At 28.3% G+C, this 21,441-nt stretch overlaps 1 protein-coding gene and 1 non-coding gene across 2 annotated transcripts; both read left to right on the top strand.

Moving 5' to 3' along the window:
- Positions 1–16,041: 16,041 nt before the first annotated feature.
- On the top strand, positions 16,042–16,114 carry Trnaf-gaa (transfer RNA phenylalanine (anticodon GAA)). Its single transcript has one exon. It is a non-coding gene; the product is annotated as a tRNA-Phe (tRNA).
- Positions 16,115–16,406: 292 nt separating this feature from the next.
- Positions 16,407–20,812, top strand: LOC132939125 (zinc finger protein OZF-like). The gene is made up of 3 exons (XM_061006151.1): positions 16,407–16,768; positions 17,272–17,883; positions 19,241–20,812. The coding sequence occupies exons 2-3, from the start codon at positions 17,567–17,569 to the stop codon at positions 20,223–20,225; spliced, it is 1,302 nt and encodes a 433-aa protein (XP_060862134.1). The 5' UTR covers positions 16,407–16,768; positions 17,272–17,566; the 3' UTR covers positions 20,226–20,812.
- The last annotated feature ends 629 nt before the right edge of the window (positions 20,813–21,441 follow it).

The following is a 21,441-nucleotide window of genomic DNA, read 5'->3' on the forward strand; positions in this document are numbered from 1 at the left end:
TTTAATTAGTCTAATATAAATTATAACTTATATAATCCTTGTTTAATTTACTTAGTTACTTTTGTTTGAATAGGTACACATTTCTATAAAACTGATGAAAATATATTATTTTCTCTTTGTTATCATCTTTATATATTATATATATATTTTTTTTTTTTTTTTTTGGTGGGGGATGAGGCTTTGGCAGCTGAGGTCATTAGCCTGTGGAACTGTGGGGGAGGGTACTGTAGGTTTTGAACACGTGTGTGTTTGTTTTGGTTAGGTTGTATTGGCAGAATTTTTTAAGTGGGCACCCATGGCAGGTATCTGCCATGTCCGGGTGGGGGATGGCGGCCTCTCTCTCCGGACACCGTGACTGCCCAAAGAAAAATGCCGCCCGTGGCCTGTTCGAACCGGCGTCGGTGCCTTAGTCCGCTCGGCCACTCCATCCCCCATATTATATATTACATATATATAGGTATCTACCATGTTACAAATTTCCAATATACGAAATTCACAAACATTTAATTCTTTGGAATAAAGTTATAAGTTGTTTGTCTTTACATCGGTAAGTGATAACGCAGCAATTACATTATCAAACTTCGTTTCAAAATCACACAAATAAGAAAAACGAATATTTTTAAGTTCTTAGGTTTAAGGTTAAACCTCAATTAAACATCGTGTCATAAATCATAATTATATATAATATATCTAAATAATCATCTCAAAATATGCGATATTTGTACTATGAACCATCAAACTGTATTCGGTAATTGGCAGGCAACTGGCATAGAAATGAGAAAAAACATATTCTCAAAAATGTTGGATTGAAGATACCCAAAGAAAAAGAATCCCCTAATCATTTTGATTATTCTCTTATCGTTTTTTAAGGGTAAATATTATTACCATTACAATAGCAACAAGTATTTTTTTAACGTACTTTTTCATTGGATAACAGATAAATGTTTTATTTTTTCTGTTTAACATTTTGACAATGATGAATGGTTGAATTATGAAATCAATTCAATAGTTTTCCGATAGATGTTACATATATTTTCTACCTATTCTAAGTACAGATCGGTTTATATTGTCATCGGTGGCCGCTTACAGTACCTAATCCAATTTCGATTTTATAAGTTTTCCTTACTCCAGGGGGTAAAAAATAAGAGTGAGTGTAGATAGAGATGAAAAATAAAACAATAAATATAGTAGTTTTTGTTAGAGTTTCAATATAAAAGAGCACAGGATTACTGTAGGTATACGACACGGATAAAAGTTTTTAAAAGTCGATAAATCCCTGAGGCGACTTTCTGGATTGAAAAACTTCAAATTTCGAAGTTATACTAACAATTTTGAGCTATTTCACTGAAGTTTATTAGCTTTATTTATAGAAAATTGGATCATAAATACAGTGTTATAGTTTCTAGTTTTTTTTTGATTTTATAATATTTACCTATATTTAAGATGAAATTAGTTATGACTAGAATAATAATAATTGTTTGATAAAAATTATTTATTATTTATATAGGTATTTGTTCAAAAATAATGAACATATTATTTAAACTCAATTAAAAATTAAAATACCTATACTGTATTATTTAAATCTTAACTTTAAAATAATAATAATAACTAACAATTTATGGCTATTATATTTCAAATATAAAGTATAATATAGGTCATATTATAGTATATAAATATAGCCACCACTTATATCCTATATTTATAGGATAAAATTACAAGCAATATCTCAAATTAATTCACATAGATTATTTACAATGTTCATAAACTTCAAGATCTTGGAAAATAATATATCCCAGTAATTATTGCAGATATCAACCTTATTGTATCTATATTAGAAACTTGTATAATCAATTAATTACGATATTTTTCGATTAGAAAAATTTAACATAGTCTTACATTTGTGGTAGTTTCCTCAAAGTGAAATAAAAAAATAATGCTGTATTTGTAATGTAAAATATGTATAGTATAAATATGTTGGTACCTACCATAAACTAACATCTAAATAAGGCAATAGAAAAAAATGTTAAGGCGCCCGGTGCCGATGTCATTTTGTCCTCAAAAATACACTCTGCGGGAATAACGATACCGCCTTGTAGAATCAACCAAATTTCATAATTTTTTTTTTAATTGCTAGAGGGAAATATTCTATAGCCCGCATCGATCTCTGTTTTTCAATATTTTATTCTCAAACTTTATAATATGTCTAAGAAAATACAAGATAAAAAGCATTTTTTTACAATTTTTTTAATACAATTATTCGAAATAAATAACAAAATCAGAGATCGATGCGGGCTGTAGGAAGTCTTCTTTTTTCAGATAAAAAATAGTCATAAAAATCTGACAATTCTACAAAGCTTAAAAGTTATTCCCGAAGTCATTTTTTTCGATATAATACACCCTATCAACCCCCCCTAAATAGGTATCCGGTAGTATATTAGTGGAAAAGTCTTATAATTGAGGTGACAACCAAAATATAAAACTTAATTTTCAAATTTTATAGAATTGTGGAAAATTGGAAAAACTGGCACCGGGACCCTTAACAACACCTAGAAGTTACACTGTCATAAAACATTTATAAACTCATTGTTTGATATGCATTTAGTTATAAGCCAAGTCCAATCAAATGGTTAACGATATCAAAAGATAGATTCAAAACTATTTACTAATTCATATTAAATAATGATATAAACAATGTATCATGGTTACCGATATAATATTTAATGGTTCAAATCCATTGTAAACATGATTCAATAAAAAATAATAAACTTATATCCACAATGCATTAATTACACTGAGAAATACTTACGTATTTCCATCAAAAATTCACCAATAAAATTTACACTAGTAAATAAAAACAAAAACAAGAAAATACTGCACTGTAGTCTGTAATTCAGAGTTGAAGCATTTAGTATAGGTACTCTTCTGCAGTAAATCAATTGCTTCTGTTTCCAGTAGGTACCACGGGTATCTTGTTGTAGCAACAAGTTCATTAATTATTATTTTCAACTGAGAAAAATAGTATAGTCATCAGTTAACATTTTAAAAGTTAATAAATAAAAATAAAATGTACAACTTTTATAACAGAAACACGTATGTGCCTAATATATACAAGAATGCAATATATACCTAATATTATACATTAATAACTAACACCAATTTTCGTAGTCTTAATCTAAGCTTATTGTCGCTATATTAGTTATTTAGTTATGTATACCTGCTAAAGCGAATTTGAATGTTATAGCCATTTTAATCTACATTCAACCAAAGAGCAAAGGTCACAAAATATATAATTATGTTACCGGAAACGATGACATTTAGTCAATGTTGACAATGACTATAGTCAATAACGATAATGCCTGATTTAGTAAGGAATTAACGTCAATAACCAGTGGTCGGAAGTAGCGCGCTAATTGTAGCGACAGGTAGAGTACGATTGAGAACGTTGTACCCTATTGATAACACGATTTGAGAACGATTGCGGCAGATCAAAGAAACAATATTTTGTACCTTATAATCAAACGATTGAGAACGATTTTTGGAGCGACGTTGCCGTTCAGTGCCGTCCCGAAATAAAACTACATGTACCTATGGATTTCTAAATAATATTGTAAGTACAGGGGCCTTGAATTCCTGTTAAAAGTTATTGGTACTACGTTTATTTTCAATTAAAAATAACATTGGGTTATTGTCAAATTTGAAGCACATTTCATTTAAATCCAGTACAGTACTGTATCAAACTGGAAGTGTCCATAACGATACCTATAGTACGACAATTTTATATTTGTTGAAAAATTGTTTATAAGTAATAAGCATTTAAAAACGAATAACGATAACATAAAACCGGGTTGACCATACTGATGATGTTCAAAAATCAGACCGATCACCGATAAAGGTATTATTTGTATTTGTTTTATACGGATTTATAACATTGCCAAATATAATACGGAAATGTTGATAAAACTAAGAAATATCCGACTATGCATATCCTTTCCAGTCATTGTCAGCAATGACAAGATAATCACGACAATTCCTAAATTATCATCTTTTCCGGTAACACATACACGTATAGGCATAACTTTAAGGGGAATCTTGACATTTTTTACCAAAAAAGGTATGTTGACACAATTATAAATTTTAACAATGTTGAATATTTTTTGTGTTAATTTATATTAAACATATAATAGTTATTTTTTAAAACTGTACAACAAAATTAATGTTACCAATAAAATGAGTGGGCTCCGGACAATGCCCCCCCCCACCCCTAATGTCCTCCTATGTAACGGCTTTTTCTATAATAGATTTTAAGATTTATGTTGACAAACATTTAAAAGATCCGGATTCCGGATTAAATACTGGATGGTAAGGCACTTATCGAATGTATTATTATTGTTATAAATATAAAAAGAATGATAAAATATCGCATTCAAACTTCAAAGAGTTCTGAACGACGCGACGATTGGTTAAACGATTTTCCTAATGTTTAGAATAATACTAGAGAGTTTACTGCGTAATTTACTTCAAAACCAAGAATTAAGACTAATGTTAGTGTATTTGTATATTTACCAATATTATAAAAATATTGGGTAAAATTACAAATTCATGTGAGAATAAACCATAAACATATTGGTTCATGTTTCAGAAAAATAAATTCATCAAATTCAGCAATAAATGTTAACAAAACTACTTCTACTCCTATTGAACGTAATACATTTACAGAATTATGATTTATGACGTTCACAAATAGTGGCATAAATTACTAATAGGATGTCTCAAATAACATATTTACATAAAACACAATCATATGTAGATATATTATGGCCATACGCTGATCTTAAAGTATAAAATAAAGAAGCTGTAAAGTATATATTATGTCATATAAATATTAAACTACAACACCACTTTTATGTTGTATGTTTGTCAAAATGTCCTCCTTTAGGTACAATACTTATATATTATAAGGTATTATAAAATAAGCTGGTCATATTGACATTCACTCCTATAATATAAATGAGGTTTTAAATACAATGTAGGCACATTGAAAACTTTGTAAAAACACATTTAATACAATATTCATCGCGAAAAGTTGTGAAAGTTAAGCGATCGAGAAGATAATTTATACTGTACTACAAAACATCTTAGAGGCTTTTCTGTATACTAGAAAGGTTACCTAACCTTATACATTTTTGAATAATTCATTACATAAAAAAAATAAAAATAATTTATCGTTTTTAACAATATTAGAATATTGGGATATATTAGAATATCACAACTATTAATATTAAAATATCACAACTACTAATATTAGAATATCTCAACTCACAAAAAAAATCAAACGCTCGTCGTACAATGACAACTTTACTGTGCCGTATAGTAGGAGCGCTTTAAGAACTTAAGCCCCTCGCCCCAACAGCCTCATTGCTTCTCTAAAGCTAAATGGAGTTTTTAGTCTCAAACTAAAAATCCATAGGTACCTAGTAGTATAGAAATATTATGGAGGATAACTAAGTGCTAACTGGCTATATAATATATCATTATGACAAAAACCAGTGGTAAAATAAAAATGTAATCAAATATAATTATATGCATACTCTTTTTATTTATAATATATTTTGTACCTCAAATATAAGTACAAGGTAGAGAAACAAGTAATAAATAAGATAAAAATCTAAAAACTATTACTTTTTAAATATTATGCTTAATTATTTAAATAATATTTTAAATTGAATACTCGTTATTGTTAGGTACTCAAGAATCATTTGATATTTTTTAATTGAACAATATAAGTTATAATATTATATGAGTATGAATATTTTTAACAGTGACTTAAAAAGTATCATGTATCATTTTACCATAAGCGAATAATCAATAATCATCATCCATTCAAAACTAATATTCTATAGGTATATTGATATTTATGTTGTTTTTTAATAAAATATTCTAAAAAATATGTAATTGAATTTAAAATGTTTAAGTATAAATGGATTAATACCGCTCGAGAATTTTAAATTTAATTCAAAAGATTTTTGGTGAAAAACTTAAATAAGTTGCATCCTCTAGAGACAAGGTTTTTTTTAAATTTATGTTATGACATTTTGTAAAGAACACATCTGTGTAAATTATGTAGAGAAGTGTGTGTTCTTTGAAAATTTCACCGAACAAAGTCGTCTTTTCTATTTTTCATTAACTATTGTAATTACGTACCAAGTGGTTCAAGAATGACATATAAATAAGATAAAATGATAACTTAAGGGAGAATATATATTATTAATACAAATAAAGGTTTAAATTGATATTAGTCAGTTGTTGCACATAGGTATGGATGCCTATTTAGTATTTATATTTAATTTACCGGAAAAATTGACTCAATATGTTATATGATGGTGTCAGTCAACCCCTCTATACGAAAAGAGGAAAAGTTGAGTGAGTAAATGTTGTAATCAGTAATCAGTTGCCAGTCGGTTGTCGTGGAATTTTTCTTGTAACATTAATTGTAATACAAATGTGCATATTTTTATGTATAATACTATTTATATAGAAATAAATACAACTTCAACTTTATAGTATTATATATGGTAAACTCTTCAATATTACTTAGGCCTAGTTGTGCTATGTTATTAGCTCGTTATTTTTTTCCCCATAATGATGGCTTAAAATTTTAAAACAACATAGGTAAACTACTTTGATAAATGGTAATTCTTTTTTATTATTGAACAAATAATGGTTTGATTTTTAATAATTAATAATTAGGTAAGTAAGATTAGTAAGAACACAATATTATTATCTTACCCATTGGTCATCATCACTCATCGGCTTTAGTCGTTGGAATCTATTCTACTTTTTATAATTTATAATACATTACATATTATTGTTTTTTAGGTAAGATAATTACGTTGATATAATAATGTCATAAAAATATAATCCACAGATATACAAAGTCAACCAGAATTTGTTGATGATCAACTCCGTTATATCCTTATTTTACGATAAAGTCTGCGCTTTATTATTTCTTATTCATCGTACAACGTTAATCTATCAATAAGATTCCACTTTATTTTCTGGTTAGTCAGCACTGGATTATTAACTATATTATAACACATCTGAAATTAATTAAAAAATTCAATCTTATTATAATACTACAGTATAATATAAAGATTCTTTTTCAATCAACGAGATTTAAAAAAAGGATGATCATAAATAAAAATGACATTCGTGGACCTGTGAAAACAAAAGTATTCATTCAAGCTAATAAATGATTGAGGTGGATAAAAATGAAAGGCTAAAAAATAAAATGAAGTAAGGGGTAAAAAAAATAATACACTGGTAAAAGAAAATCAAGGGTGGTAGATTCCATTAGAGATCTTTTAGAATTCTCCTCAGCGCTATTGATGACGTGCGGTTGATTAAATACGGGTTTGCAACACGTGTTCATAACTCCCATGACGACAAATTGTCCATTTTCTGTATAGTTCAAAGCCAAAGGGTCGTCACCGTTATAACATCCCCCCTGTGAGGCTTATGATTTATTACATAACACTGCACGACAATCATTAACTTAAAATGCATCGCTTATGTAGAAGCCCGTGCGAATAGCCCGTCAACCTATTGACTAGAATGCTAAAAAATTGGCCATATCATAAAGAATTTCATCAAAGTCAATGCAGTAATAATTAATAACATTTAAAAATAAAACGAAAAAAGAGGCAAAGAAAGTAACCGTTCTGCTGTACAGTAAGCTAGAAATCGATTGTACCTCGTCAATCTCCATTGAGTAGGTCACAGTAATGGATGTGTTAAATTTGAATTCAATGATAAGTCGTTGCTTAAGAAAAACAATTCTTGAGTTCTGAGCGGAAACTGTCTTCAACGTATGTTATAAATAAATTCCTATTTAATTACATTTATTTTACTAATTATAGTAATACGATATAAACTATAAATAAGCAATAGCTTAAAATTAATTTTATAATTTTGACAGTGTCATTGCGTGTGCCATGTACGAAAAATATGTAAATCCTCACTCACCATCAATAGCGATTTTGAATTAAGTACAACAAAATAACTAAAATCGTTATTTTTCGTTTAACTGTCAAATTTTGTCCAAATTTTAACTTCAAATGTCTATAAAAATGAAGTTTATATATTTTTAGATTTTTTTGGTTCTATTTTGAACTAAATATGAGGAACCTTGATAAAGTGACTATACATCATTATCCGATACACTATCTACAATTCAAAGTGTTAATTAATTAATTTTACTGTTAATTAATCATTAAAATACGATTTTGATTGTAAATTTAACAATGAAAAAATAAACTGGAACAAGTTTGAAGATTACCTATGAGTATTATTAATATTTAATAATAAAATAAAGAAAAACTATATATATGTAAACTATATACAGATACTAATATAATCTGTTATTAGATTTATAAAAATACATATCAATATTGTAACAAAATTATAAGAATAAACTGTATTGCTGTCAACATCATCTTATACTTTTACTGTATCTTGCTAAATAATTCATACGTGTATCATATAATATGGAAATAAAAACGGTTATCTAATGTTAAAATGTTTTCCATAAAATTGGCTTCTTTAGGTTCATCATAAAAATATAAATCACAATTTGTATGTGTGGCCAGAAAACGTGCTTAGTTGAATTTAGAATATCTGATTTCAAACTATGAAAGGAGTGATTGTTTGATTTCCTGTATCGAATTGCCATAACAATACATTTTCACCGCATATGGTGCCTCCGTCTTACAAGTTATAATCACACAAGATAGTAAATTTATGTTAAGTAGTTCCAATTTTGTGTAGTAACCTTTAATAATAAGAATTTTATTTGTGTTATTAATGTTATTATCGATATTTAAATTTTTAAGCAATTATGAGTATTTTTAAATGGTAATATTTTACATAGGTAGGTTAGGTACCTAACCCATAACTTGCTTGAAAATTAAAATATTGTAAAAAACTCATGTAATTACACAGATAATGAATGTTAGAACTGCTGAACACAAATTTCCTATGTCGTACATTTGTAAGACGGAAAGAACAAACACGAGTGTGACGTATTCTTAATACATTTTTGTCTAAAACTCTAAAAGTCTGCAAATTTCAAGATTTTCAATTGATTTTCGGGATGTTAGGTCTCTTAATTTACTAACGAAATTTTGTAATCAATTGTTTTCATTTTTTGGACAGTCAAATTTTTGTATGCGTCAGCCACAAATGTATTGTATCTTATATTGTTATTCCATACTTTACTTCTTTTAAATCCTTCAGCTATAGATGAATATAAAATATTATAGAAATTGATGCTTCCAATGCTTCCATACCATATGAACTACCATTAATGGGCTAGTTTTTAAAACAAAGATATTTTTATTTTAGATTCTGAGTGGAGCAATATACATATATGGATTATTTTACAATAATGCGTGTTTATTATTATTATTATTATTTTTTGTCTGTATACACGAAAACTAGTGAAAAAATTCTTCCATATTCACTTATAATTATTATTCGACTTTAAGGGTGGTTTCTGATAGAAAATTGAATCTAATTTGAACTTTAAGAGGTAAAATTATAAAATCTCAGCACTTTTTAAAGTATTTGAGAAAAACAAAAATAAAATATAAAGATAAAACGGGAATTGTTATGACAAAATCGATTTTGTTTTTTTAGTGTAGATAACTCAAAAATGAAAAACTTTCTTATATTAGATTTATACTAAAAATAACACCACGTTTTTAATTTTTGGTTAATTTACCAATTTTATAGATTTTTTTTTATGTTTCCTGAATAATTTTTAAAAATGGACGTATCTGGTTGGTGGTTATTGCACTGGGTCTTTAATTGGTCGTAGGCAGTGGCGGACAGGCCCACTAGGTATTCGGGATTTTCCCGGAAGGCCCTATCCTTTGTTGATGTATGGGGGCCCTAGGACCATGTATCAAGTACTGGACATTGTGTGATGAAGATTGAAAATAATTTTAATAAAGATGCAAATTGACAAATTTAATATTTTTAACCACTCTAAAAGAAAAATTATTTTGATTATTTCTTTTTATTATAGTATTATAGTAGTATTTTATAATAGAGACTATTATAATATCAATTAATATGTATCTTTAAATCATTATATTATATTCATGGAAAAATCATACCTTTATCGAATTTGTTCCAATTTTTTTCTAAAAGACATTTCAAAATCAGACATGGTACAAAAAAATGTATATCTAGACTATGGTTAAAAGTTAATACTTAATATTATTTGATAATGACGGTTTGTCTGCTTAAAAACATTTATTTAAGTAATGTGGTTTATTTTTAAAATATCATTACTATTGTTAAGTTAAATATTTTGGTATTTACAGTGGAGTAAAATGTGGTTTGGTTTGTGAGCACACTCTATCGGCGAACGAAGTTGTGATAATCTAAAATGTTATGATTATGGTTAATATTGAACACTGCAGTAATGTACTTATTTTGCCTAAATAATACACCGGGCAACACTTTATGCTTACACAAAATGCAAGTAGGTACATATTAATATATTATTATATTATACAATATAATTCGTTTCTATTTCACAGAGAAAAAATTCAAAGGTTGGTTAATCTTTATAATATAATATTTTGACTGAGTTTTTATGAAAATATCCCACTATGCACCGCAACTCCGCATAACCATTCAAAACAGCAAAATATTTAGATTTGTATATTCTAATTTTCTTGGGTCATAGGTATCTAGTATTATTTCCCAAATGTACAAATCATAGATTTTATTTAAACAATAAAAAAACTTTAAGTTTTGTATTCTTGAATGATCATTATAACTAAAAAACAAAATTTTAATAAATAATTATCGTACAGATATAATAATATATTAAAAAATCTAGATACTTTCAGATTTACACAAACCACAAAAATCTTGTTGCCATGTACATGAATGTTTGAAAAATCTACAATTCGTATCTGTGTCACATAGTTACCACTTGTCAATATTCATTTCTGTTATTCATTACGAATAATTCTTCATTCCTGCGGTCAACCTGTTAAAACGTATTTCCGTTAATTATTCTGCCTGTATCAATTATTATCCGATAAATTAATATGTCCGATATCAATATTCTGTCAAAAAGTGAAACAATGCTACTGGTTTTCAACGACCTGCGAAAAAATACACCGAAACCTTTAACTGAAAGCTGATATTTGAAAAGTTTACGTGTGCATAAAAGATATTATGTATCTATGCCGAACATGTCCATAATGGATACAAATTTCTCAGCCAAAGCGACAGAGATCGGGTGGCGATCAACGCCAAATTTGAAGTTTCTGCAGGTCGCCAGTGATGTACGGAGACCGGAATCTTCGGAACAACGTGATTCCAAGGGTCTACTGGACGGCCACAGCAGGCTGTATATCTCCACGCCGAATTTACCTGTACGTCCAAATTTAGCTGGCGATACACCAGCTGTAGAGATTAGGTGGCGATCAATGCCAAATCTAAAGTTTATTCAGGTCGCCAGCGATGTACGGAGACCGGAATCGCTGGAACATCATGATTTCATGATCCCCGTATGTCCAAATTTAGATGGCGATTTTCCAGAGTCGCTCCAGAGTCCACATCGTTCGTTTTGGCGCCGGACGAAGAAATTCGTCAAGCGGTTGCTTTGTTGCTGTGGTTCTATTGACATGATAGACCAATAATGTAGATTATAGTGTTAAAACGGTTTCTAAACGTCCCCTCTCCTCCCCTCCCACCGTTATCTCACTTCCATGTTCGCTGGTACTATTGTGTCCGGCCAGGATTCTGAAACCGTTTATCATGTCCTCCATTGTCGTTTGTACCAAGTTAATGTAGGTTTGCCTCACGTTTTTTATGCACTGTACGTCTGTACCACCGTCGGCTCTTCGCCACCTATTTTGTGCCGTTCGTATGTCTTTTGAGTACACCTTCTAACTTTGCTTTTGCACCGAAATAATTTCATATTGTATACCTAATTATATTCTGTGTAATAATTTAATAATGTATTAATGTAATAACGATGTAATAATGAAATAAAAATGTAACTATGTATTAATGTAGTAACAATGTAATCTATACTATTATATAAATAGGAGTTGTTAGTTACCGTTGTTGAAGGTAATCTCTGGAACTACTGAACTGATTTCGAAAACTCTTCCACCAATAGAAAGCCACATTCTTTGTGAGTGTCATGGGCTAATTTAAAAGGGAATTGATCACCCCCCGGTAGGTGCTCAAACAGGAATTTTGAGATTTACGATAGACATTTTTGTTCATCAATGGTTGCTATGGGTTATAGGAGTTAAGAATAATATTTATTAATTATTATTTTTTTTAATTTGAATATTAATCATCGTCTCAATCAATCGTCTCAATCATTCGATGTTACGATCAATACGTGTACATTCACTTGCGTGACGCCATCGCTACGCGGCCAACATTGGTCGTTTGACCATTCTCTCAGCTACTCATGTTGGAAACCCACGCATGATGCATTCAATCGCGAATTGCAACGGAAGCAAGACTATGATCGAGATCAGCTGGCTGAAAGAGTCGAACAAATGTCCCGAAAAAAAGAGCCAAACACCATCTTCCTCTTTTGTTTAACATAATCACAAATCAGTGGAAAACTATACCAATAATGGTCGCATATTTTATCTTGATGGTATTAAGAGTAATTCTCAATATTTTATTAAATCCGGTCATATTTTTGACTCAAACCATTAGTGGCGGATAGGCCCACCGAGAATTCAGAATTTTCCTGGTAGGCCCTATGCAGTGTTGATGTATGGTCGCCCTAGGACCATTTATCAAGTACTGGACCTTGTGTGATGAAGATTGAAAATAATTTTAATAAAGATGCAAATTGACTAATTTAATATTTTTAGCCACTCTACAAGAAAAATACCAAAATCATTTAGCTATAAACAATATTTATTTTTGTTTCCCATATCGGCTGTATCATTGGGAATATTGAGATTTATTTTTAGATTAGAGTTATAGAAAACCGTATTTAATATCGGTAGATTATAGCTATACTATATAATGTACCAACGCGGTGGTTATACGCTTTTATAGTTTTTTAAATTTGTTTTATCAAAATGTGTGATTTTTAACGCTGATTTCGAAACTGTTTCAATTTTTTTGCGGAAACCATTATTTTGGAAGTTATAGTCATAGTCATCCAAAGTTTGCGATTTTACGTTTATACGCATGTGCGCAACACTAATTTAATGCTGCGTGGAGAAACTCGTGTTTGGTGTTCCTTCGATTTTTTTCTCCAAACGCAGCGCAGCGGCAAGTGGCAACGTTAGCCGATTATGTTCATTTTAAAAGACATGTTTAAATCCGAGGCCTATCCAAGGTGGTTTTACACAGTAAATCGGGGGATATTTTCGATTTTTTGTCCGAGCGATGTTCATTTCTAAGTATTTTTTTTTATGTGCGTTACGAAAAAAATTTAGTTTTTGAAGTTTTTTATCAATAATTTCAAAACAAAGTTTGTCCGGGCTTTTTTTTACATTCGTAAAAAGCACACTTAAATACACATTTTGAAAAAAAAAATTTTAAAATCGAAAAGTTGCTGAACCAGAATCGTTCCCAAATCGCGTCTTTTTTTTTGGGGGGGGGGGCCTTATTCAAATTACTTCCCGGTTAAAAAAATATAAGCCTATCCGCCACTGGTCGTAGGTACAGATGTAACTCACCTGGTATGTTTTTGTTCTAACTTACAGAGGTATAGAGCCCCCTTAAATAAAAATTCAAAATCAAATATGGGAGTGCTTAATGCTTAGTACCCACTAGGTGCGCCTAAACCGAGACATCAAAATTACATTATTTATTTAGTTCATGGCGGATAATAAAAAAAATGTAATCGGTACGTGCAGAGACATCAACCGGAATAATGAATAACTAATTAAATTACACTACTATTTGGTAGAAGGCGCGGTAAAAATGTACCTAATGTACGAGTTACTTAGGTACTCACCTAAGATTAACTTGATTTTTATATTATAGCCTACCTAATGGTATAATGATTTTACAATTAATGAATTAAACAATGAAAATACTATAATATAAATAATTATCTTCACTCATCTTGCTTGTTGGATTAAGCAGTTTAATATAGTAATACATATATTATTATGAATTATGAACACTACACAGAAGGTTCACAGTCTACGCCAAGGATTGCTCATTTGCTCGTACAACAAATAGGTACCTTTGTCGACTGTAATGACGCAACTAATTATATAAGATCTTTAGCTATAGCCTAGTTCGAATAATGTTAAATTAAGAATATTGATTTTTTTCCCTTTTCACTATTTCATCAGTTAATTTTATTTTAACTTTTTAACTTAACTAGTTACTTTTGGCTTTTCATTAATTTAACTGTTAACTTACTAAATTTCTTTCCTAATTAACGTGAAATTAGCGAGTTAAATTTTCATTTTAAGAAGTAAGTTAAGTTAATTTATTTTGATTTGAATTTTATTATATTTCATTATTTCAGACTATTTTATTTTCATGTCAAAAAAAATGTACCGTAAATTGTTTAAAGTTAAAAATTAAAATCATTCGAATCTATGAAGTATAAACACTACATCCTATAATTTAGTTTAAGGTTGGAAAAAATTAAGTACGCTAGCGTTTTATAAACAAATTAACTTTTCTTTAACTTAATAAAAAGTTAACAAAAAGTGTGTATTAACTTTTAACTTTTTGTTATTGGTGCATATTAACTTAACTAAACTGAGTTAAAAAAAAAAATCATTAACTTGCCCAGCCTTGCCTATAGGTACATAACAAATCGAAAGATATTTTTGATTTTAATTGTTCGAGCGAGTGACCCGCCGAATATGTACATGAAAATACTATAAATTTAAATTAGGTACCTATAACTTTAAAACTAAGGCCGACCGCCAAATTCTAACTTCACCATTGTTTTCAGCATGGGTAACTACATACGAAAAAAGGGTGTCCGGCAACCCTAAGTTTACTCAAGATCTCAAAAATTTGAATTCTGAAAATTGTATTAATTTTTATTTTTATATATTTGGTAAAAGGCAACTATAGTAGGTAGGTATACAAAGGTTTTTAGCTTACATTAACTTAATATTTATACAAAAGAGGTTTAATATACATTAAATCTTAATACAAATATTGACACGTTATTGACAATATTTATGGCTTAGGTTTGTATTGTGGAAAACTACTAGGAATTTTTTACTTTTGACACCCCTAAGTACCAACTATTTCTTATCAGAAAAGATACTGTTGAAAAAAAATCCAAGCATTTTCAATGTCCTAAAAGGTGATGACAGACACAAAAAAAAATGAAAAAACACACAGCATTGTAAAATCAATAGGTACGCATTTATCGTTCCACCAGGGTTGTTATGTTTAAAACAACTTGTTTTATATTATTTTAAACGTTTTGTTCATTGTTTTAAACGAATAAAGCAGTGCAAAATCCGAGTGAATATTTTGTTTTTTTTGGTTTATGGAAAAAAGCATTAAATAATTATAACTATTGATTTTACCTATATTTTAATTTTTTTTTTAATTTTATTGAATAAATTATAAAATTTAAAATGTTTTCACTAAATAATTAATATAATCATAATATAATGTTCACATAAAAAATACATTCAGAAAAATTTAAAATAAGTAATAAATAAACAGTGAAACAATGAAACATAATATTATCCTAGTACAGTAGTAGGTAGGTATATGGCATAGTGGCATATAGGTAAGTAAATTACATAGGTATCAAATTAAAATTACGTTGTTTTAAATAATATTATACACTATTTAAAACATTGTTTTTAACTGTTTATAACTCAAACAATTTATTTTATTTAAAACAGTTTAAAAAAGAAATACAGTTTTTTTTAAAAATGAATCAACTGCTCCGCTCAGAATCTAAAATGTAAAACTATACAATAAAAATATAAATGTTTTGTTTTAATAAAGTCTATTATATACAATAACCTTCAACGTGCCGAAATAGCTCAGTTGGGAGAGCGTTAGACTGAAGATCTAAAGGTCCCTGGTTCGATCCCTGGTTTCGGCAAATACTTTTTTGTGATTTTTTTACAATTTAATTCGTTTGGATTTTATTGTACAAATCAGATATTTCAATATTTACCATTATATTATTATATTTATATAATAAATTAAGAAGTAAAAAGACAATTTACTGCTACCTAATATAACGAACAGTAATTTATTATTTTAGGCTCTATAGTATCATAGGCTATAATACTTAATTTAATCGATAAACATGCAACATAAAACACATTTGGCAACAATGTAAAAGTGCTATCACAGTATCACACATATTATTATTTCGTATTTTGTACTATTATAGGTATGCTACATATTTATTACCATTGAACAGTAAAGTTAGTAGTTATAGTACCAAGATTAAATTACTGCCTTATTATATAACTTTTGTATATCTATAGATAATTATTATCAGTTAAAAATTGTTACTCAATACATTTTATCGTAATTATTATTGACATTCATCCGAAAACCACCAATCATTACCATTATATTATTATATTCTATTGTTGCTACCAAGTTCTGCTTAATATTTCAGTTTTTGGTATCAACTATCGCACGTCATAATAATATGACATACGGTTAACCTATATTTATTTTAATTTTACAGCAGTACACAGCAAGTTAAAGGTTTCGAATAATTATGTTTGTATTTTATGAAGTAAGTTAATTACCAATATTTCATTTAAATAGATCACCAGCATTCTGTTATTCTAAAATTATTACGATTTAGTTCCACGAACTTTTTTTTGTACTGAAGTAGTCAAAAACGTCAATGGACGTCCTGCACGTTTATCTTTTTATGCGTAATACTAATCGTATTTAGTGTATAATAAAGTGTTTGTAAAATATATTCTCATTCATTAAGAAGCTTTTTCGATTGTTGAATTTTTGATCAAGACTGACTAATTGAATTTCAATTATTATTTACTTCATACCTAATTTAAATTATGTAATTCATCTTAAAATTAATATTGCCCTTAATTTTATCAGTATTTGATTCTGTCGAATATGAGACTGTATTTAAATTATTTATTCTTTCTCCCTTAAAAATAATTATTACTATTATAATGAAACCACATTCATAGAATATTTAAATTGATGTGTATAACTACTACATTATAATTTATATCCAACTACATTTTGTTATTGTTTTGTTTTAAGATAATTTCAGATAAAACAAAAGGCGAATCTAGTCTTGAATCAAAATTATGTACAACACTCAAGAACTATTATGGACACGCAACAATGTACGGCTTCATATTTTAATATTTTATGAATTATACCACAACTAGATCAATGCTTCTCTTTCGGTGTCGGGGAAACTTATCTTTCTAAGCTATAAAATGAAAATAAGTTAAATATTGTATTATTATAAACTTATCTTACATATATTAGTGATAAACAAGCATGAGTAACACTTTTAACAGCTAAACACGGCATCAACGCAATATTAATTATGGGGGTTGTTAAGAAAAACAAAACTGTGGTTAGGAAAAGCCCTAGACAGCATCAATGCAAGTATTGTTATAAGATTTTCCCATTTCCCAACGTGTTGAAAAAGCATTACAGGGTCCATACTGGTGAACGACCATATGAGTGTGATTTATGTGGAAACAGATTTACACACCAGAATACTTTAAAAAACCATAAGATGTGCATTCACAATTGTGGTCGGGAAGAAGATTTTACTTGTGGTCATTGTGACAAAAAGTTTCCAATCAAAGAACGACTTATTGAACATGTGCGCATTCATACCGGATATTATCCTCACAGGTATTTTTTCTTTATATTATCAGTTAATTTGTGTGTGAAAAAAAAAAACAGGTATATTATTTTCGTCAAAATACTTTTTTTCTTTTTCAACTATAAACTGTAGATAACATTATTTTAATTTTAAACATATTCCTTGATTTTAATAAACATGAAGAGCAGTAAAAATAGTTAAAATAGTAATTTAGAATACATATAACATATATAATACACAATATATATTTGTAAAATTACTTTAGTTTTTAAGAAAATACTGGTGGTGGATTTTCAACAAAATAATTAATCAACTAAGGGTCGTTCTTACAAAGTCCGGTTAAGTGTCGAGTAACGCTAACCCGGCCGATTACAGATTTTATTACCGGCAGAATTCTGCAGGTTAAGTGTCCGTTAACTTTAACCGTACATTGTAAGAACGGCCCTAAATGTATGTATTTTTTTTCCAGATAATAATTACTATTATATTCTTGTAATTTTGTTTTATGATGATTTTTTCTTTTAAATCTTATAGATTTATTTGAAAATTAATATCTATGATGATTTTTAAAACTAATTAAATTAGTTTAATTGTGTATATAAATATAGTTCTACCTTAATATTATACCTACCTATTTGTATAATATTTTATTTTTACTGTCATTAGCCTGAATCTATGTTCTATAATCTCTTTTATTAAAACAAACTGTAATCACATAAATATTTCCTATTTAACTTAACGTTTTATTTTATTAAATTGTAGTCTTTAGTGTATGAGTAAAAAAGAATTTAAACTATTTTAGTAAGCTAAAATATTCATTTTGCAAAACTATACTTTTCTTAGTCACACCCTAAATTACTGATTTAATAAAACAATGGTAGGTACTACTGCTAATAAAAATGTTTGAATAGATTAAACTATGCTATGATAAAACTACTTAAACGTAATAACATTGATTTTATACTGACTTGGTTAACTTGAAGTTGAAGAAACCGTCTGAAAAGTTCAAGTTATTCAGGAATTTGAGTTATATAAGGATAATACAATAATTGAAAATTCTAGAGACCTGAAAAAAGTTTGATGTTTTGACGATTTTGAGTTAACCAAGTTTGACTATAATATTAAATGGAAAATAAATACATATATTTAGTACCTCTATTTTGAATTAAATTAATATATTGTATATTATTACTTTTATTTTTATAATATTAGTTAAAACATGTTGTGTTAGTCTAACTACTATTATGCTCACAAATATTTGTATTCACTTATTCATTTAGTATGATTAAGAAGTTGTTATTTCTTCTGTTTATTAATTTTGTATTATTATTATTATTATTTTCACTTCAATTGGTATTTCTTGAGCAATTTCTATACATTTTTTAGATGCGACAAATGCTTAAAATCCTTCACACGAGCCAGTCAACTATGGCAACATGCGCGTTCTCATAACAAACAATATACACTAGAATGTGCAATATGTCATCAATTATTTGCTTGTCGTTCAGTTCTACGTGGCCATATGAAACGGCATATGGGACAAAATGATTATGTGTGTGAAGTGTGTGGAAAAGCATTTTTACGTAGGGATGGTCTAACTAAACATCTATCTAGCTATCATAATAATATCAGAGCATTTACATGTAAAATTTGCAATAAACAGTTTAAAGGACATATGATACAACATTTGAGGACACATCGTCATGAAAAGCCTTATGAATGTAAAAGTTGTGATGCTCGTTTTGTACAACGTTCTCAACTGACAGTACATGAGAGAAGACATAGTGGAGAAAAACCTTATCCATGTCCAGTATGTAAGGTGTCCTTTGCACATTCAACAGCTATGAAAATGCATGTGAGACGTCATACTGGTGAAAAACCATTCAAATGTCTTGTTTGTACCAATACAGCTTTTACACAACTACCACATTTAAAAAAACATATGTTAACCATACACAAAACAGACAAACCATACTTGTGTGTTAAGTGTAATTCATATTTCAAAACAAAAACTCAAATAATAACTCATGAAGAAACATGTTCACCAAAACAAGAAACAAAAGAATTTATTGCTCCTGGTATGGCTTTGGACCGAATGCGTATGTTATTAGCAGTTTTACTGATACGCATATCAACTACTGAACGCTTAAATGCATTAGGGTTTGGAAAAAGACTTATTGATTTGGTATTATGTGATTCTATTGAAAATTCTGGCCGTAGTCCTTTCCGCGGTAATGGTCAAAGTGAAAATGATTTGTTGAAAAAGAATATTGAAATATTATTAGACTGGACTGTCCCAAAAATGTATATGGATCGGTTCAAAAGTGAAAGACGTACAACTGAAGAAATTTTAGAGGAACTAACATCATGACTCTAATATATAAATAACATGCCAATTACTTGTTAGCTTTTCTATACATTAAGAAAAATTTTAGCCATTATCTGGTTTTATTATACAATTTTATAATATACCTTAAAATGGCAAAAATTTACCTGATCAATGAATCAGATTGCATAGTATAATTTATAAGCTACTTGTTCTTCCACAACTATCTTGCAACGCTCTATTTATAGCTCAAAACTGGTGGCGGTAAATTTGAGTACTAAATGTTAAATAATTCTGAATATTTATTGTAATATATGTTCAAATTGAGGGATGTTAATTTTGTATTATAATACAATTTATAAGAGTAGTCAGTAGAACTTATGACTTATCAAGCTTTTTTCAATAGGTAATGGAAATATTAACTTATTAATATTATATTGGTGTTGGTTTTCACAAATGATAATATTATAATAATGTACACCTCTCCCCTTGCTTTTCGCTGTAACTAATTTATTATCATGTGTAGTTTGATTTCAAACATATAGTTAAAATTATTATTTATTCAAACCAAAATGAATTGTTTTTAGGTGTTATGTTAACAACTTGGATGCCAAAGTTTAGAAGTTAGCTAATTTTTATTTTTAATTTTATTTTTTTTTCGAACTAAAGACTTAAGCGGATTACCAAAGAATAACATTCTAGTCACACCAGAAGAATGGTGAGAACCGCTACTTTATCATACCTATCTATTCATACATTTTACATTAATTTAAATTTGTTGACATTTCAAATTATTTTTTTTTCCCCAATAAAAATACTAAGTTTCAAGTATTTAAAAATTAATTTTTCGTAATTCCTTAGCATCAATAAACAATTATTTTTTATAGGTATACGATGTATAAGTTAATGAAAGTTGTGTAGAATATTCTTACTTTCATAAACTTAACTGTATAATGGAAATATTTAATATATGTATATGTATTATATTTGTTACTTTTAGTTAAAATTTAATTTTTGTTGTGTTCATTTTTTCTATGGATTATATTTAATTGTTTTATTAAAAATTTATTGTATTTATAATTATTTTATAAATTATTTACTAACATTTTAGAGTGTGAAAACTAGTGAATTAATTATAAATAACCTGGTTTACTGTTAACTGTAATTTATTCTTTAGGTTACCAAAAGTGTGCAAACTATGCTATGTATCATATATTATAGTTTTTTGGGAAATTATGTTATTTGAATATCTTATTTTTGT

This window comes from Metopolophium dirhodum, chromosome 2 (genome assembly GCF_019925205.1).
Source record: "Metopolophium dirhodum isolate CAU chromosome 2, ASM1992520v1, whole genome shotgun sequence".
Lineage (NCBI taxonomy): Eukaryota > Metazoa > Arthropoda > Insecta > Hemiptera > Aphididae > Metopolophium > Metopolophium dirhodum.